Here is a 25,702-nt window from a genome sequence, read left to right on the forward strand (position 1 = left end):
TCGTCGTCAAACTTTCAGAGGTTCATCAGTGAGTGCCTGGGAGTGTTTTTGGCCAAACAACAAAAAAAAAAATCTGAAATAAAAAAGTTGTTTTTTTGGTTTACAAAAATATATATATATATCGCTCAATATTGCCTCAGCCTTTTTTATATTCAACGAAAAGGTGATGAATATATTATATATATTCAACGAAAAGGTGATGAACCCCCTTCCACTACCCTCCTCCCCTACCCTCCCCTGCCTCCTCCCCCCCACCCCCACACACCTGCCTACCCCCCCCCCCTCCACGCCTCCTCCTCCCTCCCCCCCGGTTCGGTATCATAATCATACTCCTGCAGTGCACATTGTGAGTGCACAAGCAGTGGCGGTTCATGAATTTTCTATTCACTTCAATTTTTTTCACCATATACTTCATAGTCATTGATTTGCTTCCGAGTAATACCCCACAGAGTTCTATAAATAAACAAGAGTGCGCACCTATCACGTGACCCTGTGCCGTTTGGAAGAGTCAGCCGCCATTACCAGAGGGCTGTTTACGTCATTGAAAACACCGCAACGGTTCAGTTTTAGTGACGTTTTACCGCGTGTGATGTACTAAAACTGCAAGAATATTGCTGCCAAAATGCCACATTCCTGTGCCGTTTGGCGTTGCTACAACAGAAGAAAAGTGGGGATAAATATTTCTTACCACAAGTATTTCGAATATTTTTTTTAGTGAAAATTGACCTCGTTTCGTGACTTTTCAGCACATAGTCGGCAGCGCAATGTAAATCAAATGCACGTCATGATGCATAAGCTTAAGCCTATTCCAGTCACGTCACTACGTCAGTCTGATACTCGGCAGGTAGTTTGATTGCTTGATGACATAAATAAACCTTTCACAATGTTTTTGTCAAAGTTATTTCCTCGAAAAGTGACAGACTTTACTCTGAGCAAGCGTAAAATCATAAATTTCTCGTCAGCAAGAACATGAAGAGCGGCAATGATTATGAATATGATTGAATGCAGGGGTGAATGCATGAATGAATGCAAGAATGCATGAATGAATGCATGAATGAATGAATGCAGAGAATGAATGAATGAATGCAGAGAATGAATGAATGCAGAGAATGAATGAATGAATGAATGCAGAGAATGAATGCAGAGAATGAATGAATGCATGAATGAATGCAAGAATGAATGCATGAATGAATGCAGGGAATGCATGAATGAATGCTAGAATGAATGCAGAATGAATGAATGAATGAATGAATGAATGCAGGTCATGACACAACTGAATTCATGTTAGTTTAGCTAAGACTTTCACTAAACTTACTTTTATGTCCCCAACTTCAGTCCATGCATGCAAGAAATCTAATTCATCTATCATAGCACGCCTGGAGGTAGATTGGTAGAGATTACAAAATATTATAGGCCCAGCCCTAGACCAAATATAAGGCTATTATTACATGATTAAGCACTTACACTCTCACACTTGTGCCAAATGTACCACGGAAGCAAGGCCTACAGTGGAAGGAGAGCGAGGGGATCGTGTCGGCATAATTGTGAGGTTTGGGTGAAGTTTTTCAACAGCATGAAAATCTAGTGGGAAAAAATAAACTGGGATAGGGCTAGGCCCTATGGCTATGCCTCGCCCCTAGCTCGGCCTGATGTTACTAGTACTAGTAAGTAGTGATAGTACTACTACCATGACATATCATATGTTTTTAGGGCCAAGATTGATACGTAGGCCCTGGAACCGAGACTACACTACCGACAGCTTATTAAGCAAGATGTCTAAACTTTGATGCCTTCAATTGTGACTAGACTATAACTCTATAGGCCTAGGCCGACTAGGCATGAAGTGAAGTTTAATTGAAGGAGATTAAGCCTTAGGCCTAGATCAGATATTGTATTTACAAATAGTCTGTCTAAAATGTAATAAATATTTATGTATTAGGCCTCACTATTTTTTTTTTTACTATTTTTTTTAAATATTTACAATTTTATTGTTTGTTGCCGAAAAGTGACGGTGAGGCCATGCACTCTTTGTATTCCTTATGGTAAATATCATTTGTCGTTTTATTTTCAGATTCCCCCTTGAAGATCCAATCCTATTGCAGAAGTGGAAGACCAACGTTAGTCGAAGTAGCTTCACACCAACTGTCAATCACAGAGTCTGCAGTGAGCACTTCTTAAAGGATGATTATGTACGAGGTAGGTTTAGTCTTGTTGTTGGGAATATCCATTCAAACATTTCAAACATTCAAACTCGTACGCCAATGCATGTACATCCGGGTTATCAGAGCAATTTTTGCCCTCTTTGGTAATGGCGGACGTGCCCTCTTGTGCGCACACGATCGTAACGTTAGCGGTAGAGGAACTGCTCACTCTTGTTTATTTATAGAACTCTGTGTAATACCCAGACTAATTGAATGGCTAACAAAATGGCGCCTGAAAAAAAATCACATGACACGGCTTACCCAATGACGTGGCGAAGCGACGAGATAAAGAAGATGGAGATCTGGCGAGGGCGGGACTTAGCGCGGAGGCGCCAATCAGCAGACGGAATGACGCCAAGGGAATTGCACATATGTTTCGTGTAGCGCCGCTCCCGGAGGGAGAGTGTATTACATGTCCCAGTGGTTTGCTGTATTATAATAGTACGTACAGTATCTCGATATATGAAAACCTGATAGAATCGAAAAATACTTCATCAATTTACATACCTTCTCTGTAATTTATGCACTCTGAGATTACTGCTGGTTGTTGAGGTGGTGGTTGTACTCTGGGTGTGCATTGGAATGTACTTCTAAGTTGGGATGGTTACCTCCAAGTTAAAGTGCCCCGGCCCCTGCCGCTCCCAATGGTATCCGATAATGTTCCTGTTACTGTACATCTGTAGGGAGCTGTAATGCCCCCCCCCCCCTTTGTATATCCTTGCTGCTTTACCAATTACCAAGTATAACCAATTATATGTTTTGTTTTGACTTGCTACTGTACTCTTTTATGATACTGAGTTCTTTCTACTGCATTGAGGATGTGTAATATCCTAATAAGGAGTTCTCTGCCTTTGTGCTCTGGCCTGCGTGGGCGCAATCTCTAGTTCCCCTTTTCCATGCCTTGGAGGCAACTCTTATCTCTCTTTGCCTTTTTCCTGTTTTTGCCATTATCTTGCAAGTTGACAGTTTTACGAGTGACCACTCCCCTTTGTACTTTCCCAAGCCAGCTGCTATACAGAAAGTTGTAAACATGTTGTCACATAATGCTGACCATCTCCTTATCAGAAGCTAACCCATGACTGGCCTTGGATGAACTTCCTTTAATTAACTGAACAACAGGATGGGACTATGGTGGGGGACCCAATGAGCCCATTCTGTCTCTGTGTCTTGTGAGCTAACTCCACCCCTGACTTTCCTTTATATAAAGCAATGTTAATTGAATTATTTCAGAGCATCTTGTTGTACTGTTGGTCATTCCTTGTGAGTTTCAATGCAACTTTGCTGTCCTCAAGCTTGAGTACTCGAGTTCCAATAAATATATCCGTTGCTCCCTTCTTCTGAGTCTTTGAGTCCCAAGTCCTAAGTCCTCGTTCTCGGCAACTGGTGGCAGCGGTGGGATCAGTCTGGGCAGTCCGGGACGCGGTCCCAGGCAAGGGAGTGGTGAGAGACCAGCTGGCAATTGATCCGGGTCAGGTGAGCTGTGGTTTTCTTTTGTTTTTTCCTTTTTAGCCCGGGGGTCAGTCCAAATTGTAACCCACTCTCTCTTGCTCGGTCGCCGTACGTTCCGTTCCCTGCTCATACCTGTTCCACGAACCTAAATTTAATTACGGACCGCTTGGGTCCTGGAGCAACTGATTGTTTATGGACTCGTTAGGGTAACGTTACGTAAGGAGAAGTGCCCCACGTTGGGCGCCTGAGGTTAAGGGGTAATAGATCTCTGGGTTGTGAGGGTAAGGATAAGGGCGGCGTCCCGAACCGAGGCCTACCCGGGAGACGTTGGAATTTTAAGTAAGATCAGAACTATTATACGGGCGGAGGACGCCAGGAAAGTGCAGTAAGGGTAGGATAGACGGCTGTGTAGGCGGGCGAGCCTCTCAGGAGAGTAGGTAGCGCGGCCGTACCACGCGAGGCGGGCGAACCTCACGAGTACAAGACTGCGAGCCTCTCAGAGTTAGGTAGACGGCTGTAAACGCGAGGCGGGCGATCCTCACGAGTACAAGGCTACGTCGGTAAACTAAATTTTCCTAGGATGGGTAACAGTATGGGTAATAAGACAGTAAAGGCAGGTGAACCGCTTAGACATACCCCAGCATTTTTTATGTTTAAGAGGTATGGCTATGCTGCTGTGAGACCAGGGAAGTCATGGGTTGCATTGACGAAGGATTTAGGAGAACCGTGGCCCGAAGGAGGGTCTTTTGCGCTGGAAAAATTGGACGTATTGTATGAGACATTAGAGAAGTTCGAACAGGCCACGAAACACTTTCCGCCTGACTATTGGAAAGTCTTTGGCTGGTGGAAGGAAGAAGCGATGAAGCGACACGCAAAGTCGAAACAGGCCAGCTTGGCCGGTGAGGTAACAAAACTCAAGGGTCTGAGGAAACAGGCGAATAAAGAGCAGGATGAAGCGCTTAAGGAAATAGAGAGGCAGGCCAACGCGCGACTGATGCCGCTCGTTGAAAACCCAGACCCCGCGAGAGGGGAGGCAGTGACCAATCTACCCTCCCCAGCCCCAGTCCTAAGCTCTGTCCCGGGGTTTCAGGCACCACCTATCCTTTCTGCGCCCCCGCTACCACCTCCCTATAACCCCGCTACCATCGCGCCCCAGATACCCCAGAACCACCCGAGCCAGGGAAGGCCGTTTGCACAACTCGGGGCTAACGGAATAGATGACGGGACCGACATCGCAGGGTTCCCGCCACCGATAGGACCGGATGGGTTATACCCCTCACTGGTAGGTGGAAAGGGGAAAAGGACCTCACAAACTACCCCATCGGAATGTCAGGAAATAGAGGAAAAGAAAACATTGTGCCCTGTACAAGTTATCGGGGTTGACGCAGCAGGTCATGGGGTTCGGGAAAGAGTACCATGGAAAGAATCCTCTTTAACTGTAATGCGGGAAAGGATTCAACATTTGCTTATTGAGGATCCGCGGCAGATAGTGCCGACCATGTCGAATTGGTTTATGGCTGGCGAGTGCGACTATAGAGACATAACTCATATGGGAGTATCCGTGCTCCCACCCAAAGTATGGGAAAGGGCTAGACAAAGAGCACACTGGCCGCACGATGACCCAAGGGCGGTGGGTGCAATCCCCCGGATAACACTAGTACAATGGGACGCACTGAAGCTCCGGCTGCTGGGTGCCATCGAGCATGCGCTGTTGCCAGCAGGAGGTCCGGATTGGGGAAAAATTGGGGCCATAAAACAAAAGGCAGGAGAACCAATTGGAGAGTACCGAGAAAGGTTGGAAAAGGCCATTGCGCGCTGGGGAGGACTGGGTCCGATGCAGCTGGGAGGGCTACCCCAACCATTGGTAAATCAATATCTAATCGAGGGGCTTCGGCCGGTGTTAAAGAAACAGGTACAGACCGTCCTCTTCGGCTGGAAGGGAATGACAACCAACGAATTATGCGACAAACTGGAACAATGCCCGGGCTCCTCCCTAGAGGAGAAGAAGGATATTAAGGAGGAAATATTGCAAATGTTTGTCCAAGAGAAACGGGCTCAATTTAATCAGAATAAAAAGGGGGATCAGAGTCAGAACTACATACACGAACAGTGCCAGAAGTGGGGACCTGTTCGAGGTCCAGAGGAACATAGGAGGAGTTGTTATCCTCTTTTCTATAAGGGCCAATTCCCCAACGGAGAGTGGATCCACAACGAAAATGAGAACTGCGACGGTTGTACTGAGGAAGATTTTGGACTAATTAATATGAACGAGGTGAAACAACAATGGACAATACCACCCCCTCTTCCCCCTCCTCCTCAAAACCCTCAAACTTGGACTGTGCAAGGGCCCCCTCCCCAAAATTGGTATCCACCAAGACCCCTTCTCCAAAACCCCGGACCACCCCCCAATAGTGGGATGCAGAACGGACCAAGGGGGAACTGGGCCCCGCCTCGGGGTCCGCCGCAGTGGCAACCAGTGAACCAGTCACATTGGGGGCCGCCAGAACGCCGGCAGGGCGGAAGGGGCGCTGTAGAGGGACGACCTATGCCCTCCGCACCACCGGTTCCGCAGGAACCGTGCCATTATTGCAAGCAGATGGGACACTGGATACGTGATTGCCCAAAGGCTCGTAAGGGGTTTCAGCCCCAATACAATAGAGGGGCCTATTGACGGGACGCTGGCGAGTCGCCCAAGGAGTGTCCTCTCTTGACCATGACACCGGCAGAGGAACCAACCATGATGTTGGACGTGGAGGGAAGACAATTAGAATTTCTCGTAGATACGGGCGCGACTCGCAGCACAATTAACAAGGGGCAATTGCCCTCTTTGCGCCCTACGGCCAGGAACGTTCAAATACTGGGTGTTTCGGGTTTACCCCAAGCGCTTCCTATTTCGGAGGAAGTGCGAGTAACATGCGGCCCGCTGGAGGCTAAACATGCATTTTTGATGACCACTACCGCCCCGACGAATTTGCTGGGACGGGATTTATTGTGCCGGTTGGGCTGTCAGATCTCATGTACCGAGGAGGGAGTTTTCGTAGACGTCGCGAAATCTAAACGCGACTTGGTAATGACGGCATTGTCTCGGCCCGGCCCTACCGTGTATTGGTGGCGCATGGATGAAGGGGCTCTGGCTACCTGGACGCATATCATAGATAATGTGTGTTTGGACAACGCAGTTCTGCGAGATTGGCTACAACTGCACGAAATTTCGATAAAAACCTTAAAGGATAGTCCACCCCATTGCACTGCGTACTATGATGCAACGGGCGACGACGAGAATTATCGAGAAAAGGTTAAGGAAAAGCTGGGCGAGCGCACGCCTCTACACTTGTCACGGATGTGGATCGGCCGCGAGGGAATAGGAATCGAGGCAGTCCTAACCTCGAGTCAGCGTGCATTGACCCGATACCCCGAAGGAGCGGCCGCCCATGTTACCCTCACTACTGCCAAGGGGTGGCCGCCGGAAAGTGTAGGTTGGATGGTAGGGAGGTTACGTGAAGTTCCCCTACAAGGTTATCGGAGTAAGAAGGGCCGTTGGACTTTGAAACGGCTCCAAAATGGCGAAGGGTTCTCAATTGACTTCAAGACACAACGGAGGGATGGAACGTTCGAAGCAACAGAGTTGCCTCCTAAGGGCACCTATGCCATGAGGGCAGTGCTGACGGACCCGGGTGAGTCAGATTACCTCCTAGCGGAGGTGCCAGACAATTTATGGCCCAAAAGCGACGGTGAGGTTGGACGGATGCGAGACGCCGAACCTCTAGTGATAGCAGTGCAGCCGGGGATGCGCTTGCCAAATGTAAAACAGTATAAGCTACGACCTGAGGCCGACGTAGGCATAGCACCAGTGATTCAATCCCTAGTGGAACAGAAGATTATCGTGGAAACTAACAGCCCATGTAATACACCAATTTTGCCAGTTAAAAAGCCGTCAAAGGACAAATGGAGGTTTGTACAGGATTTAAGGGAGGTGAACAAGGTGATACAGGGCATACACCCACTAGTTCCAAACGGAGAAACCCTCATGATGTCAATTCCACCGGACGCAACATACTTCACGGTCATCGACCTTTGTTCTGCGTTTTTCTCTGTGCCCATCGCGCCTGAGTCACAATACTTATTCGCTTTCACCCATAGGGGGCGCCAGTATACTTGGACAGTACTACCTCAGGGGTTTTCAGATAGCCCCACACTGTTTTCCCGGGCGCTGCACCGCGACCTGGCGGATGTGGAATTGAAGGGAGGGTCAGTGTTGCTGCAATACGTTGACGATTTGTTGATTTGCTCCCCTTCAAAGGAGGCGTGCGAAATGGATTCTTTGGCCCTATTAAAGGCCTTGGCGGCCAAAGGCCACAAAGTAGGCAGACCAAAACTTCAGTTTGTGCGGCAGGTTGTAACTTACTTGGGACACGCCATTTCGCATGGAAAACGAGAATTGGATGCTGGACGGGTGACCGCTATCATGGGGCTGCCTCGCCCTCGCTGGCAACGACAAATGCTGCGCTTCCTAGGTATGACGGGATACTGCCGCACTTGGATACTTGATTTTGCGCTGCTGGCTAAACCACTGTACGAGGCGACCAAATCAAATGCCCCGGACCTATTGATATGGACGGATGAATTGAGGCGATGTTTTGACGGGCTGAAACAGGCGCTGGTTACGGCACCGTCATTAGGACTCCCGGATTATGCGAAACCATTTACCCTTTACACTCACGCCGTGGGAGGTTTCGCCCAGTCAGTTTTGACACAGACCCATGGGGATAAGGAGCGGCCGGTAGCCTACTTTAGTAAAAAGTTAGACCCGGTCGAACAAGGGTTTCCAGTGTGCTTGCAAGCCGTGGCAGCGGCCAGGTACGCAGTAGAAAGAACAGCGGACATTGTTATGGGACACCCAGTAACGCTACGGGTACCACATTGCGTTACTTCGCTGTTGTCACAGCGAAGCACACAGCATTTGTCTAACACTAGATTAATGCAATACGAATCCGCACTGATCACTGCAGCCAACATCACGATCGAACGTTGCACGACGCTCAACCCAGCCTCACTGATGCCCACTCCTGAGGAGGGCGAACCTCATGTGTGCACCGACGTTGTGCAGCTAGTCTCCACGGTGCGATCGGATCTAAGGGACAATCCCTTAGAATATCCCGACTGTACATATTATGTCGATGGATCAGCTAGGCGCGCATGGGACGGGTCTCTGTTGTCCGGGTACGCCGTGTGCTCGGATAGCGAAACGGTAGAAAGCGGGCGTCTTCCACCTACATTTTCCGCACAGCAGGCGGAGCTGTGCGCCTTGACCAGAGCGTGCAGCTTGGCGGAAGGCCTTGCCGTCAACATTTACACAGATTCGGCCTACGCTCACGGCGTAGTCCACGATAAAGGAGCCATCTGGAAGATGAGAGGTTTTCTCACATCTGCCGGTTCAGTGATAAAGAACGGCGCGCTGGTAGAAGGGCTCCTCCGAAGCATTTTACTTCCCCGCGCTATCGCGGTAATTAAGTGTCGTGGCCACCAAAGGGCGGACACTGACGTTGCCCGGGGCAACGCAAGGGCGGACGAGGCGGCAGGAAAGGCCGCCAACCAACAGATAGAACGCAACATGCCGATGGTGACACGAGCACAGAAGACAGCCGCACAGATTGCTGACATACCGACTGCGGGACCACCCGCCACACCAACTAAGGACGATATCATAAATTTGCAAAATGCTGCACCGACGGCCGAACACGAGGTCTGGCTCAAACGAGGAGCGATACGCCCTGGGCCAGGGGAAATGTGGACCCTTGATGAAAAACCTATAGCACCCCAGGCTTTACTGCCCTGGCTGGCACGCATGGCTCATCAGAATGGTCATGTGTGCCAGAGGGGGGTGATGGGACAGATAGACTACACTTGGGCAGCGCCAGGACTGTCACGGATTGTATCCGAAGTGTGCCGATCGTGTGTGGTCTGCCAGCAACACAATAGAGGGGCGCCACCGAGACATGCACATGATGGGGGACGACCCCCGCCTAGTGGGCCGTTCGCAACTATTGAGTTCGATTTTACAGAATTGGAACCAAGCATGTCGTTTCGCTATGTGTTGGTAATCGTAGATACGTTCACCAAATGGGTCGAAGCATACCCATGCGTCAAATCCGATGCTCCGACAGTAGTGAAGCGCCTCGTGCGGGATTTTATGTGCAGATTTGGCATTCCCCAGATAATTTCGTCAGATCAAGGAGGCCATTTCACGGCGCAGGTGGTTAAGGGCATCCTGAAGGCGTTGGGCGTTAAACAATCCTTCCATTGCGTCTACCACCCACAGTCCTCAGGACTTGTGGAACGAACGAACAAGACTTTAAAGAATAAACTAGCGAAACTTTGCGCAGACACAGGCTTGAGGTGGCCAGAGGCTCTTCCGCTTGCATTGATGAGCATTCGTTCCACCCCGGGTCGCACTACGGGCCTTTCCCCCCACGAAATATTAATGGGACGACCTATGAGCTTGCCCGTTTCAGCACCAACAGACATGTCCACCCTTGCTTTGCCAGTAATGGATGACATGCTTTTGAGATTTTGCATAGGCTTGTCGAATGTGGCACGCAGCATCCATGCTCGAGTACGAGAGGCGCTGCCTGAACCAATAGGCCACGCCATCCACAACTTTCAGGCCGGCGACTGGGTGCTCGTGAAGCACTTCACCCACAAGGCTGCTTTGGAGCCACGGTGGAAGGGACCATTCCAGGTGCTACTGGTCACACCGACGGCAGTCTTCTGCGAGGGTAAACCTTCGTGGATCCACGCCACCCATTGTAAGTTGTCCATCCCCGCACCACAAGCCACACAAGACACCGCACCTCACATTGCTGCAGACACCACACCTCACACCGCTGAAGACAATGCACCGTCTAGGGCACCACAGTCTCCTAAGGGCGGCGATGACGGTCATGATGATGGGAATTCTGGGCAGCTGCCTAACAAACCCCGCCAAGGATAGGCTTCTGCAGTTTAACCCACTGAGAGAGGATCTCCCCAAATACCCAGGACACGACAACTACACGTTATTTAAACTTTACTCCGTCAAATACATAACGGCTCCCCGGGGACAGGGGATAGTAGTACATTGCTGTGAGTTGGAGACACATTTCAAGTGGTTATCTGTAAGATGGATGGAAGCCATGGTGGTACATAATGGGACACCACAGGCACGCATGACAACCCCACGCATAGTCTTAACTAAAGTTAGACAGGTGGAAAATGGAAGGTTTACTGGGACCGTGAATAGTCACGCCGCCGCAGGATATCAATGGGGCACGGGCATCGACAATACTACTCTCCTACTGTCGCATGCCCTCGTCGGCCCACACACCACGATAATACTTGAATGTGGAATATGGCCCCCGCGCACGCTGATTAGAAGGAACAAAAAGAGGGGAGAGACCCAACACCAATTCCGGCCTAGTTGTGCCGCCTACGTCATTAAACCCCCTCCTGCCCAGGAAGTAAGAAGGAAGCCAGAGGAGAACACATACTGGAAGGTCGCACGGCATATGGCCACAGTACAGAATAGGACACAGTGCTGGATGTGTATGCACCTTCCCCGCACCAGCACAGCAGGCATACCAATGGTAGTGTTACCCCTATCACTCAATGATTTGTGCTCGAAGCCACTAGATACCAAATGCATTAGTACAACTCTGACAAGCCAAGGTTCTGATGAAACCGCGTGTAAACGAGTTTTCCAGTACTCCCCTCCCATCCTGTCCCGACACTTTGAGGAACGTCCGGCGCCGGTTTGGGTCAAGCCGGCATGGGGGGCCCTCTGCTTAGAAGGAAAGGGCCAAGTAATGGTAGGCAAATCCGTGTGTAGAGATACCCTTCCCGCGGACCCGAGAAAAGGGAAACACACGCTCCTAGTGAACGTTACAAGCTCGCCCTTGCATAACCTCACACACCTCCAGTTGGCATGGAAAGGGGAAAACGGGACAAACACTATCCCAGGTCTTCTCACTTGCATGACCACCCATTTAGTGGCCCCGCACGGGACCATGTTTGTATGCGGGAATAAAGCTTACCCGTATTTACCTGATAATTGGGGAGGAATTTGCTATTTAGGATCAGTTTTCCCAGAGATGGAAATGCGACAGCACTTGCATAATACCACCGCACTCATAAGGACACAACGAAGCACCTATTGGCACGACGACGACACCACTACTTTACACGGCGCTGATTGGGAGAAAGCCGTTAGCTTCTTCTTCCCATGGGCTGGGACGGTCATGAACAGTTACCGCATTGACAAAATTGCGTTAATCTTAGAAACTGTGGCCAACGCCACCGCTACAGCACACGACGAAATGTTGGACACAGTTGTCCATCTGCGTACAATGGTTATGCAAAATAGGGTTGCATTAGATATGCTATTGGCAGAACGAGGAGGGGTATGTGGGATAATTGAGGGTAAATGTTGCACTTTTATTCCTGACCCCTCACAGGGTGTCAGTGCTGCTATTATAACGTTAAGGGAAAGCGCTCACTCATTGACAAGGGATCGCTTGGATCGGGAAGCCTCCCACCAGTGGCTTACCGACTGGTTCAAAGGGTGGACAGGCACAATTGTAAAGTGGGTACTAACCGCTTTGGCAATAGTCCTTGGAATCGTGGTTAGTTGTGTGATAATCAAGGCTTTAGTCCTTGCGTGTGTGAGGAAGTTTTCCACAGGATGGACACTGAAGACGACACCGGAAAAGGCCATGGTGATGATCGACCAGCGGATCGCGGGTCCGGATGACACACCAGCTGTCAACTCAACTGCCAGTCGCGGATCCTGGAACGACGACCTGAACGAGTCCCTGGGCCGCGACAATGAGATCTTCGCTTCCGAAGATTGTTCTTCCATTGCTGATATTACCGATAATGATGTCGAGTACACTTATGCGGACCTCGAAGCATTTCAGGCTACCAGAAGGCCGTTTAAACTGGGCCCCGACACGTCGGAAGAAGAAATCGACGATTTCCTGAAGGATTCCTCTCGTTTCTTCACGATATGCCATGCCGTGGCTATGACTATGGGCCGTCCACTCCGCAGGCCTACGCCACCTGAAAATAATGTTACTGATGATGTTACCAATGATGATGTGGGCCACTTGCGAGGGTCCCCGGCTGATGTTTATGTTTCAATGCAGGCTCTGCCTCTCCATGTTTCACGAGCTCACCTTTATGTCTCACAAGCCCACAGTGAGTCAAACGCCACTGACCCAGTTCGGGATTTGGACCCAGCTGTGAACCCAAGCCCGGATGGAGAGGAACTCGATCGTGAAAATACTCTGAGTTCCGAGTCTGATTGTTTTGGAGATTCGCCCTTGAATAACAGCGAAGCAAGCAGCATCGCCTCGGACGATCTCGACTTTGACCCAAAGGAAGTTTCTCTCCCACCGTTGGATCGTTATGCTTTATTTCATGGCCATAGGTTTGAGCCACCTGATACTGACGATGTTGTGTCTTCCCCAGATCACCAGCACGTAAGAGACCTCATGAACATGAATATCGATTGAGCGCTGAAGATCGACAAGGATTTCACTTGGGGAAGCCTGGGCGAGCTCCAGTTGGGGAGGAGTCCGGCTGCACCTCTGTGGACCAAGGGTGGGTCGGAGATCTTCCTGGGTGTGGACCCCGGTGGAACCAGAGGTCTTCGTTGTGGATTTGGCGCGCTATTCGATCTTCATGTCTCTACGGTCTCACCTCATACACCCATCTACACCCGACTTACATCATACATCCACTTACACCCACTTGCACCCACACACCCGCGGATCATCCTACTGAGTTTGTGTGGTGCTTTGGTACGGGACATTCTTACGGGGCTGCCTTCGCGTGATATGTTGAATGATTTTCCTGTTTTTGTTTGAAATAAAGGCCTTTGATTGGCTCGTAGATAACTTTGTATCTTAGATCCAAAAGGGCGGTATGTAGGGAGCTGTAATGCCCCCCCCCCCTTTGTATATCCTTGCTGCTTTACCAATTACCAAGTATAACCAATTATATGTTTTGTTTTGACTTGCTACTGTACTCTTTTATGATACTGAGTTCTTTCTACTGCATTGAGGATGTGTAATATCCTAATAAGGAGTTCTCTGCCTTTGTGCTCTGGCCTGCGTGGGCGCAATCTCTAGTTCCCCTTTTCCATGCCTTGGAGGCAACTCTTATCTCTCTTTGCCTTTTTCCTGTTTTTGCCATTATCTTGCAAGTTGACAGTTTTACGAGTGACCACTCCCCTTTGTACTTTCCCAAGCCAGCTGCTATACAGAAAGTTGTAAACATGTTGTCACATAATGCTGACCATCTCCTTATCAGAAGCTAACCCATGACTGGCCTTGGATGAACTTCCTTTAATTAACTGAACAACAGGATGGGACTATGGTGGGGGACCCAATGAGCCCATTCTGTCTCTGTGTCTTGTGAGCTAACTCCACCCCTGACTTTCCTTTATATAAAGCAATGTTAATTGAATTATTTCAGAGCATCTTGTTGTACTGTTGGTCATTCCTTGTGAGTTTCAATGCAACTTTGCTGTCCTCAAGCTTGAGTACTCGAGTTCCAATAAATATATCCGTTGCTCCCTTCTTCTGAGTCTTTGAGTCCCAAGTCCTAAGTCCTCGTTCTCGGCACATCTGCCCCTGGTATCATTGACTTTTCTCCATCTCTCACCAAAAATAGCTCAACAATATGCAATGTAATTTTCAACCCATTTTTGTTGGTTAATACAGCAATCATCATATTGTAGGAGCTGGGCTCCAACGTAAATCGGAAGAATTGACGCGACAAAAAGCTGGAATTCGTCCGAGTTTCTTTATTGTCTCAAATCAACTCGGGTACTCTGAAAAGCCCGTTTATCGGGCAGCAATATATATACACAAAGTCCTGGACGAGGCCTGGCAAGTCGAGAGCGGGCATGCCCGGGCGTCCTGGGCGAGCCCTGGAAAGGCGAGACCGGGCGTGCCCGGGCGTCCTGGGCGAGCCCGGCATGGTGATCGCTCCGCATCCTCGGTAGGTGCAAGGCGATTGTGTATACCCAGCGGTAGCCGCTACAATATAATATATATTGCAATGTTTGTCTTCATTAAATTTTCTGCCAAACACTGAAGTGACATAAAAGGCCTACCTATGTGCCTGTTTATAATATATTTCATGTTTTTAATGTTCCTCCCTCCCTCTTCACCTGTCCCATAAATAACCCTCTCCTATATTCCCTTTATTACTCTAACAAACCTCTTTTCTCTCTTCTCCCACCACACCCTCTCCCCAAGACCCATCTCTTTTCATATCATATCTGCTCCACAACGTACGTCATATCAGACGACTCTCTTCACTTCTATCCCTCCTCCTCCACCTCCTCCTCAATGCTGCACCAAATATACAACATAAACATACGCATAGTGTTAAACTGCTACAAACAATAATAACAGCAAGGACTCGTCCAGAAATTATGTTTGAAACTTCCAACTGTGGAAGTTGCGTCACCATGGTGGTAGTTGCAGAGATGGACAATGAAGTCGGAGAAGGACGGGCCACTTGGACTATGTTTGACATTTCCGTTTCATGGTTGGATCCGTCATATGGTTTGATCGCAATGAATAGTATTTGGGAACTGTTCTTGGTGACTGGGAGTTCAACATCGATCTGCTCAAGCTCACCAGATGGAGAAGGTTTGTTCAAATCGCCTTTAATGACATTTGGCGGGGCGAAGTTCGGATCTTGAATGCCTGCTTTTAGATGGTCGATATCCATGTTCATGTTCAGCTGGTAATATGCCACTGCAAGACAGGGACAAATGTTTTAGACAAAATATGATCACCTTCAAGGTCATCACAATCTTCTGACAAATATTCACAAGATATATATATATATATTACTCCAAGCAATGCAAAGCTAAAGATCGACAAAGTTAGCCAGCATAAGATTGTTGTAGGTAAACTTATTTTACATTCCCAATGCCCCCCAAAAATTCCCCATGTGATATAAAGTGCATTTTATATATTAAATGTACATCACTCTGTAAAATTTCCATTTGTATTCTAAGGTTATTACACATGTACTTTTCTTGTGCACAACGTCGAGGCTCAACAGTACACGGAATCATAAACATTTAGACCTGGGTTCACACCTGAGTGATCAGTTGCACCACAAAAGAGTTCAACCGACCTCTGTCAAACTGCTTTGTCTCACATCTAAGCAAGTAGTTGCGCAACAAGGTTCCCATGTTGAAGTTTGTGTAATTTTGTTTTGGCAAAACTGGACTTTTGGAATGACATGCGAATGCTGAATGCTATCGGGGTCCTTTAGCGCATGCGCTGTGTGCATTTTCAGTGACTTGCTTCCGCTCGACGGGCAGTTTTAACCTGCCATTGCAGTTGAAAACCCTTCTTTTTGTCTGTTTTAAGGATCATGGAGGAGTTGTTACAAATATCACATGCAGGGCAAAGCCAACAGTGTACTTTTGAATTATAAATACGACATTAGTCGAGCATAGATAAATATATCATGAGCCAGGGCTTCAAATAGGAACAAAAACAGGCCGACCCAATTTGTGACGTGCAGCAAATGAAAAGTCCATTTTAATACCCAATTAATTCCCATCAGTGGAATATTATATATAAATATTACAAAACTTGATCAAAATCACCATTGCCTCCTGGAGATGTCCATGTGAGATTAATTATGTCATTGTTGAGTGACAACACAGAAAGGTCTGTGATTCTTTTCAGAGAATCATCCTGGCTTGTATTCTCAGGCATGGTGACGTGAAAAACGCCCCCGTGATGAACACGACTAAATCTCTCAACTGCTAACAGTTCAAGGGGTGGAATTGGTTTCATGGTTCCTTGTATTTTGTCTGTGGGAGGACAAATATCCATCAGCAATTGTGTTATGCAATGTTCATTTCAAGCGAGCATTTACCATGTTTAAACCTGTAAAGTTACCGTTTTCGTCTAAAATTGGTGGTGTCCTCTGATGCCTGGTATTGTGTGATGATGAAATCCTTGTCATTCCATTTCCTTTTGCAGTCACCTTGAGATTGTACCGGCCTGACATATCGAACCGAACAAAACGTCTGGAATATACACCATCTCCACTAAAAAGGTCGTCACCTGAAATGAGATGTCAAAGATCAACTTCATACCTCAAGTGCAATATATGTATATATCTACCCTTAGACCCTGCTATTCATGGGGGATACGTTCCTGGAAAATCCGCGAATATTGGAACCGCGAATAACAGGGCATTATTTCGATGGAAAAGGGGGATAGGTTCCCGAGTCACGAAAATCCACGAATAGAGGACCAAACTGCGAATGGCGAGGCAAAATCCCGCGAATGTCGACGATAAGCCACAAAGGTCGATGAAAATCCCGTGAGTGTATGCCGAGGCATTGTTTCAATGCCCCTGAAAAACCAAGAATTCATGGAACATGGCCACAAATATGAAAAAAGAAAATCGCGATTTCACGGCACATGGCCGTGAATAGAAAAAAAAACCACGAATTCGCAGACATTCTTCCGTGAATAGAGAAACAGGTCGCATTTTATCACCCACGAATACGCAGAACCCATGAATAGCGGGGCAGGACAGTATATATATATATATATATATATATATATATATATATATATATATATATATATATATATATATATATAAATATATACAGTACTAGCTTGGCTCGGCTCGCCACGATCGCCTCACCGCGCGTTGTTATTGAAGAACAGGCTTATTTTAGCTGAGGATAATGACTGTGCCTGAGTTGCTGTGTTGTCATGATTTACACCAATCATAATACAAACAATTATTTTGCACAAATTTATTTGTAGTGTTTGTGATATTACATTTTTATAAGCAATTTAGGTTGAAGATTTAGGTTGAACAAGTACAAAAAGTTTAAATTAAAACAAAAGCCGCGTCGATGTTACACAATGCCTAGATGCAGCTGTGCCTATAACGTCGATGTTATAGGCACAGGACATTCCTATTGATTCGATTACTTGATGTTATTTTTGTGCAAATTGAAAATATATCTCGGCAATTTCCCGTGTGTGGCGACGAATTTTTAATATATCTCGGCATTTTCCCATCTGTTATTTCAGGCGGTGTATGACTGACCATGCCGTGATTTTAAAATATATATATGTTGGCAATTTCCCGTGTGTGGTGACACGTGAACGAAGCTATGCTCCTCTCTATGTTTCACGTCGACCAGCAGCCCGTGGGCGCACAGAAAATCGGCCCCGAGCAAAGCCATGGGGACGTCCGCCGTCACGAACTCCCAGTGAAAGAGCTGGCTGCCGAAGCGGAGGGTGACGGTGCGTGGGCCGAAGGTGCGGATTTGATTGGCGATGCGGTCGGATGGCAACTCTGCCACCCCTCACATCCCCCGGGCACATGAGCATTAGTTATGGGGTTTTGGCAGTGCAAGCCCGCCGAGGGAGGGTTTGGATAATGGATTAGGGATCTAGAGAAATGACAATAGGTAACGGTAGGGTTAAGTAGCGACATGATACCTGTGTAGTAGGGGACGTAGGTAGATTCGTTGGTTAATAATGACGAGGGAGCGCAATAATATAAGGGGCGACTGGGAAGCGCGAGTTTTAGAAGGGCACCAGCTAGTTATATGATGCCGTGTGTGTGAGAATCGTTGTGTTGAGCAAATAAGGCAATGCTCGTGAATGGTGCCGTGTGTGTGAAGGAGGTGATGGAGCAGCGTATTGTGAAAAGTGTGAGGTGATTGTGCATTGTATTGAATGAATGAAGAAGCCTGGGAGGAAAGGAGGGTGCAAGAGCCACCAGGTGTGTGTGAGCACAGGTGTGCAAGTGAACAGGTATATGGAGAATGGTTGAATGAAATGACTGGAATGGAGTATGGAATGGATGGTGTGGAGTGAGTATGATGGAAAACGTGGAGTGGAATGGTTGGTGCGAAGGTAGTGGATGGGGAAGATGGACCCCCATCACGAATACCCGGGAGGGTAGTTTAAGAGTTAGGTAGAGGGTATAGGTAAATTGTGGTTGGGTATTGGCATCTGTGGTGCGTGTGGAAGAATGGTGTTTGGATGGGTGCATTAGTGACATGGAAATGGCTGGGCGTGTGGCCTGTTAGAGGTATGGTTGGTTGGGCGCTCCGCCACTGTTAGTCCATCGGCCAGGTGAGGCCGCAGGTAGGCTCTGGGAGCCAGTTAGAGTTCAATGGGGAAGGATCCAGAGGAAGGACCCGGGTAGCCCAGTGCCAGAGAGGGCACCGAGGGGGTAAGCGCCAGGGAGGGCCTTCCCCAGGTAGTTTAGTGAGGAGCAGGTAAGCTCGGGTGGCAACTTCAGTGGCGGAGGCGCACAGGTAGGTAGACCTGTTAGGGGAGCCACATGACTCAGCCCCGAAATTGTGCAAAGGCACAGGGAGTTGAATCGGGGGAGTGAGACCCCAAATTGATGAGCACCACAGTTTGGTCAATGGGAATTGGTTTTTAAAACCACATAGCGTAAGACGGCCAATGGTTTGGCAGGGAAAGACCCCGGGTAGTGTAAAGTGTGTTAATGTCATTTAGGAAGTAGTTAGGATTTAAAATCTCCTCGCACCATCTACACCCACTCACCTGAGGTGACGACAGTACTCCACGCCATGCCATGGTTGTTTTGTTTATTTTTGTGCAAATGTTTTTGGGAATGTGAGACGCATCATGATGTGGGTGAGACATTGTGCTGGTTGCTCCATCTCTTCCCCCTTAAGAGGTATTGATGAGGAATTGGATGATGGCAAATTTGGTTTAGAGGGATTGTAACGAATTTGGTATTAGGGGAGATATGGGGAAGACGAGACAGTCGTGACGAATTGGTAAATGTGTAGATTTTGTAAATATGGGGTAAGGGCAAGGGTAGAGTCGGTGACGGGGGGGGGGGGGGGTGGCGTACGTTAGGGACGAGCTCATTAGCGACGAGCTTCTCACTTCGCTCTCCGTGCGCACCTCGCTCTGCATTACCTGTGTTGATGTGTACCTTTGCGCCCTTGCCCTCGCTGATTCTGCTTTGTCTTCCCCCCCCCCCCCCCCATGGACCGTGCTCTCTGGGCACTGAGGGAGAGCGTGCGGGAGCCGCATTTGTGTGCCCGAGCCCCCGCTGCCAGCTGCCTGGATCGATGCACCACTTATGGACCGCACGTCTTGCAGCCATGCACCACCATATGGACCACGGTTCTGTGGCCGAGCACCACACTGATGGACCCCACGTTTTGGGGCATGGCCCCTCTGCTGGGACCGGCCACGATGGCCCAGGAAAGTGGGCTTGCGGACCACAGAGAGGTGGCCCCCTTTTTGCCCTACAGGTGGACCACCCATAGCTGGCCCCTGTGGGCTATAAATGCCCTACTCCACCTTTGTCTGGATTCCAACCGTTGCCTCTACATACATATTCAAACTGTGCCAGGTACGCCCTCAGATCACTCTTGCCATCATATGGCGCAAGTGGGACCTTGTGGGTGCCCGAAGGCCGGACCCCGTGCGTCGCTCCTTGTGGGGTTAGCGCGGGGCCGGACCATTCGGGCCCCCATAGTACACTATTCTGGGGGGCTCTCGTGCGTCCCACGTCCCTCTGAAAACTACCCCTGTCGGTGTCGATGCCTGGGTCGCCCCTCCACAACCCGCTACCCAATTCCATACTCGCACACCCTTGCTCACCAATATCGCTCGCACTCCCCATGGTCGGACATCCTTGCACACATCCTCTTTCCACGCACTCTGCACCAGTCGCACACCTCACCATTGGCCTCTCACGAACGCCCGGGTCTACACCAACAACCAAGCTCGCTGAACCTCCTAGACGGGTCAATATACAACCAGAACAGCCGTACCCCAAAAAAATTGCAAATTTTAGTTTTATTGCATTTCCTTATATTTTAAGACTTACTTAGGAACATATCAAAAGTTGGACATAAATGGACCATGGGAAAGTAAAAAATTTTGACATGATAAAAATGTCACAAAACCATGCACGATTCACTACGTCGAAAACGTCTTTGGTTTTTTATTTTTGTTTCTTTTTGTTTATATAAATTAATTTGTTCCACTGAGACCAGCTGCAAAGGCAACATTTTATAACACTTGTTTCGTGTCTTTAACAATGTTTACATCTGCTACCTGACACATGTCTTTAACAATATGACCTCCCAGCATGTAGGCTAATGACCTAATTCCTCACTGGTAGTTGTGCAGCTTGACTGAGTAACAACTCCACATGAATGAGTTAATTACACCTAATTAGGACTCAATTGGACAACGTTGTATGGTAAACATTGGAGATACAATACAATACAACCAAGGAGATACAGTACAATACAACCAAGGCCAAGGCAGTAGCAAAAAGACAGGTAGGCCTATGCATACAATTGCCCCATATATTCTACATGTATTTTGTACTCCTACAACTGTAGTGTATGATGGTATTTATTTTCCAGGTTCTAGAGTTGTGGGGATGCATATTTATTTAATAGGAATGGGACCAGTTGATTGGGGGAAGGGGGGGGGGGGGGGTTCTATCAGTATGTTTTTCTTCTGGACTATACATATCTTTTCCTGGTGCACCTTGTGACTAAGCAACAGAGCCCTTGTATATAATTCATTTCAGATGCAGAAAGCAATGGGATGACCACTATGCAGATTATTCCATAGTATGTTTCCTCCTAATATATATCTTACATAAATATCTCAGTTTCAGGGGCGGAGAATGCTCTGATGGCATTCAATGTATATGGCCAATGTAAATTGACTGCATGCTTCTAAAAGATCTCATTTTTGTATTTTCAGAGATAGAAAATGAACTCTTTATATGGTAAAGAGACCTGCCCTTTATGCCAAAGGGGATTGGACTGTGAGGAAACAGTATCAGTTCGTGAGAAAGGAGCAGAAGGCATCAACCGTGCAAGTGCCGAAAGGGGTGTTGACATCAGAATTCTAGCTGGTACCAGTGTTCACAAATCATGCCGAGTGAATCACATAAACAAAAAGGACATTGCTTTAACCAAGAAGGATCATGCGGAATCAGGTCCATCAGTCAAGAGGAGTGCTCGCATTTCCCTGGGACCATATGACAGTAAAACACATTGCCTTTTCTGCGGCACTGAAGTTAAGGAAGAGGGCCCAAAGCGAGGCCATGCAGAAACAGCCAGTTTTGGCTACGTGAAGACTGACGCATTTGTTAAAACTATATCAGTTCATTGCAAAACAAGGAGCGATGAATGGGCCCTTGCTGTTCAAGGCCGCATTGAATATTTTGAGGGTGATCTCCATGCAGCTGACTGTGTGTACCACAAGTCCTGCAACATTAATTTCCGCACAATGCGAGACATTCCACAACGGTTCAAGCCGACTGAGTCAAACAAGAGACGAAAAATGGGAAGGCCTAAGGACAGTGACCAGAATGAGGCTTTCGATAAGGTGTGCTCTTTTCTTGAAGACAATGATGAGGAACAGTTAACAATTACAGACCTCGTGGCTAGAATGGAACAATACCTGGGCGATAGTGAATCCAATGCATATGGGAACCAATACATGAAGGAACAGCTTAAAAAACGATATGGTGAATCTATATTCATGGCAGAGGGTAGAGGCTTAAAAGACATTGTGACATTCAGAGAAAAAATGTCCCAGATCCTCCGTGACCACTACAATGCACCACGAGAAGATGATGAAGAAGCACAAAAACGTGCAATTCTTCAGACTGCTGCAAAACTAATAAAAAGTGACATAAAAACAACAGTTGCACCACATGGGGATACATACCCAACTACTGCAGACCTAAGCCTTACTGCTGCATTGGGGTATGTCCCAACTAGCCTGCGATTCTTGCTGCAGCATCTTTTGGTCGGGAAAGATACATCTAGGGAGGTTGCTGGTATTGGACAAGCAGTCATCCAAGCAGTGCGTCCAAGGGCTGTAATTGCACCATTGCAGCTTGGTCTTGCAGTGCAAATGCATCACTTGTATAGGTCTCGTTTCTTGATAGATAGTCTATCAACCTTTGGCTTTTCCTCATCTTACTCCGAAGTGCAACGGTTTGAAGTAAATGCAGCCTCTTCTCTTGCTCCGGATGTGTTTGGAGGTGACACCGACATTCTTGATACATCCTTGTTATTTGCTGGAGACAATGTGGACCACAACATCATAACGTTGGATGGAAAGGGTACCTTTCATGGGATGGGCATGATAGCAGCTATTACACCAGGGCGTCAATCTAGCCACATCATATCTAGAAAGAAAATGTCTGACAGGAAGCTCGTCGAACTGGCGAAGATCAATATAATAGATTACCGCTATGCAGAGCACGTCAACCGCAACCTCAAATTTCAGCCCCTCCCTTTGTTATCAATTTGTGATCGCCCAATTGACATATTATGGGAGATGTCATTTTGCTTCGAAAAGAGTGCACCAAATTGGCAAGGCATGATGCACTTTCTGCATGAGGAGTGTGATCACCCAGGGAAAGCCTCAATACAGTTTCTCCCAATGATTGATATGAACCCAGGTGACAAAACCTGCATCTTGTCAACTCTTGATTACCTGAGAAAACTTGCATCAAAACACAACATGCCAGCAATCATCACATTTGACCAACCGCTGTTTTGGAAGGCCTCTGAGATAGTGAATGCTCTTCCTGCTGATAACCCAATCCATAATGCAGTGCTACTGCTTGGGAGCTTCCACACATTAATGAATTTGTTGGGTGCCATTGGAAGTTTGATGGATGGAAGTGGACTGAAAGAGATCCTGGAAACAGTGTATGGTCAAAATGCTGTTGTGCACATGCTGAGTGGGAAGGCGGTGCAACGTGCTTTTCGTGGCCATTTGCTTGTGGATCAGTGTCTTACACGTCAGGTTGTTGGCAAGATTGTGGAAGTTGACCCTGGGTTTCAAGAACAAGTGGCAGAACTGGAGCGACTGTACATTTCCCTGGAGACTGTCGAAAGTGACACTATAGAGTCTGTGTTGCAATCAGAGTGCATTCATTTCATTGACAATAGATTGAATCAGGAAAGGAATAAACTTGCAAAGGACTCGAAAACCAGTGCACTTTGGATCAACTACCAGCGTATGTTGGGAATTGCAAGGGCACTTGTGGCAGCTGATCGGACGGGGTCCTGGGAGATGCATCTCCAAGCCATATCAGCTTGCTTGCCGATATTTGCAGCTGCTGGCCATCCCAATTACCTGAAGTCAGCTCGACTCTATCTCGAGAAGATGCTTGCGTTAGAGGATGACAACCCTGAGGTTCATCAGAAGTTCCAATCTGGTTATCATGTAATCCGGCGCAGTGACCAATACTGGGCTGGCCTAGGCTCTGATCTTGTGATAGAACAGACATTAATGCGCTCACTGAAAAGCCAAGGGGGGCTGACTCGAGGAAGTGGGATGTCAGAGCACCAGAGAGCAGTTTGGACTCTGTCTTCAACCATATCGTCCTCCTACAACCTTGCTATGCAAGAACTGACCTCGAGTAGCTACTCAACAAGTGAACAACATAAGGAGTTGACAACATCCAGGGTGAGTCGAGATGAAGCTGATCGTGGCAAAGTTGCCGAAAAACTGGACAGCTTCACACCATTTTCTGATGACAAGTCATTGCGCAATATCATCACAGGGGTTACTGCAAATGAGGATGTCAATGTTCATGACCTATTCAAAGTAGGTAGTGACATTGTCAAGAAGATGGATGATCACCCAGCTTACTCCTATTCACACAAAAGGAGTTCTAAAGCCAAGACACTTGCATTCAGCAGGGCAGTCAAAGTTGCTGAGGACCGCACAATAGATCCAGCATTACTATTCCAGAGGTTCTTAGTGGTGTCACAGACGGGAGATCTCCAGATAGGTGAAGTGATGAAATATGAACTCTGCCCATACCCAATGTCTCTTTTTGAGGCAAAAAACATCCTGCGCCAGCCAGATAAACCACAGTTGGCGGAGGCAATAAGGAATTATGCTACAACCAAATCTGACAATGCTGTCAACCAGACAGTTCCAGGAACAGATCACTATGTTCTTGACGGGGGATCACTTATTCACCGCTTAAAGTGGACAGAGGGATTCACCTACAGTTCCATTGCAGATGAATATGCCTCATTTACAGTACGACACTATGGCAAAGCTACTGTTGTGTTTGATGGTTATGAGGCTGGGCCAAGCACAAAGGACTGTTCTCATCAACGTCGGAATAGAAACAAGAATGCCACCAAGGTTAACATTACGGAGTCAACAAAATTTGTTGGGAAAAAGGAGGACTTTCTGTCGAATGAGTCAAACAAGCAGGCAATGATACTGTTGATTATAGAGGTGTTGCACAAGGAAGGCTGTGAGGTGATCCAAGCAGAGGGAGATGCTGATGTTGAGATTGCAAAAGCGGCCGTCGCAAATGCGGCTTCCAGATCTACAACCCTCATTGGAGAAGATACAGATCTCCTTCTCCTCCTGCTCTTCTATATGGTGGAGACAAACTGCATTGAACTCTATTTCCGTTCTGACAAGGCAAAATCAAATGTCTACAATATCAAAGTCCTTCAGCAGATACTTGGAAATGCAGCCTGCAGAGATATATTGTTCCTTCATGCATTAACTGGCTGTGACGCAACGTCTCGTGTCTTTGGGATTGGAAAGAAGTCAGGGTTTCAAAGAATCATCAAGAAAGAAAAGGAACTGATAGACAGCTCAAAGGTGTTCTGTAAACCACAGCAGAGTCAGGATGTTATTGAAACTGCAGGCTGCAGAGCAATGGTGGCATTGTTTGAAGCAAATCAGAACGACTCATTGGCATCGATCAGATACAACATTCTCTGCAAAAAGGTTGCAAGGGCTAAGGCATTTGTCACTCCTGAAAGACTGCCACCCACATCCGCTGCCTGCAAGTTTCATTCTCTGCGGACCTATTACCAGGTAATGGAATGGATGGGCCTTTGTTGTGGAATGGAGCCAACGGAGTGGGGATGGAAGGTAGAAGGAGGAAAACTTGTTCCAGTGATGACAGACAAAAGC

At 47.6% G+C, this 25,702-nt stretch overlaps 1 protein-coding gene across 1 annotated transcript in view; it reads right to left on the reverse strand.

Annotated features, from left to right (window-relative positions):
- Nucleotides 1–14,474: 14,474 nt before the first annotated feature.
- LOC137418539 (calcium-activated chloride channel regulator 1-like) overlaps nucleotides 14,475–25,702 on the reverse strand; it is a 119,915-nt gene continuing 108,687 nt past the window's right edge. Inside the window, exons 12-14 of the mRNA XM_068104621.2 lie at nucleotides 16,625–16,792; nucleotides 16,327–16,536; nucleotides 14,475–15,457 (exon numbers count right to left, since the gene is read on the reverse strand). Of these exons, the coding sequence (XP_067960722.2) occupies nucleotides 14,991–15,457; nucleotides 16,327–16,536; nucleotides 16,625–16,792 (845 nt within the window). The 3' untranslated portion in view covers nucleotides 14,475–14,990. The remainder of the gene's footprint in view (nucleotides 15,458–16,326; nucleotides 16,537–16,624; nucleotides 16,793–25,702) is intronic.

Source organism: Myxine glutinosa, chromosome 9 (genome assembly GCF_964187855.1).
Source record: "Myxine glutinosa chromosome 9, kmMyxGlut1.1, whole genome shotgun sequence".
Taxonomy (NCBI): Eukaryota; Metazoa; Chordata; class Myxini; order Myxiniformes; family Myxinidae; genus Myxine; species Myxine glutinosa.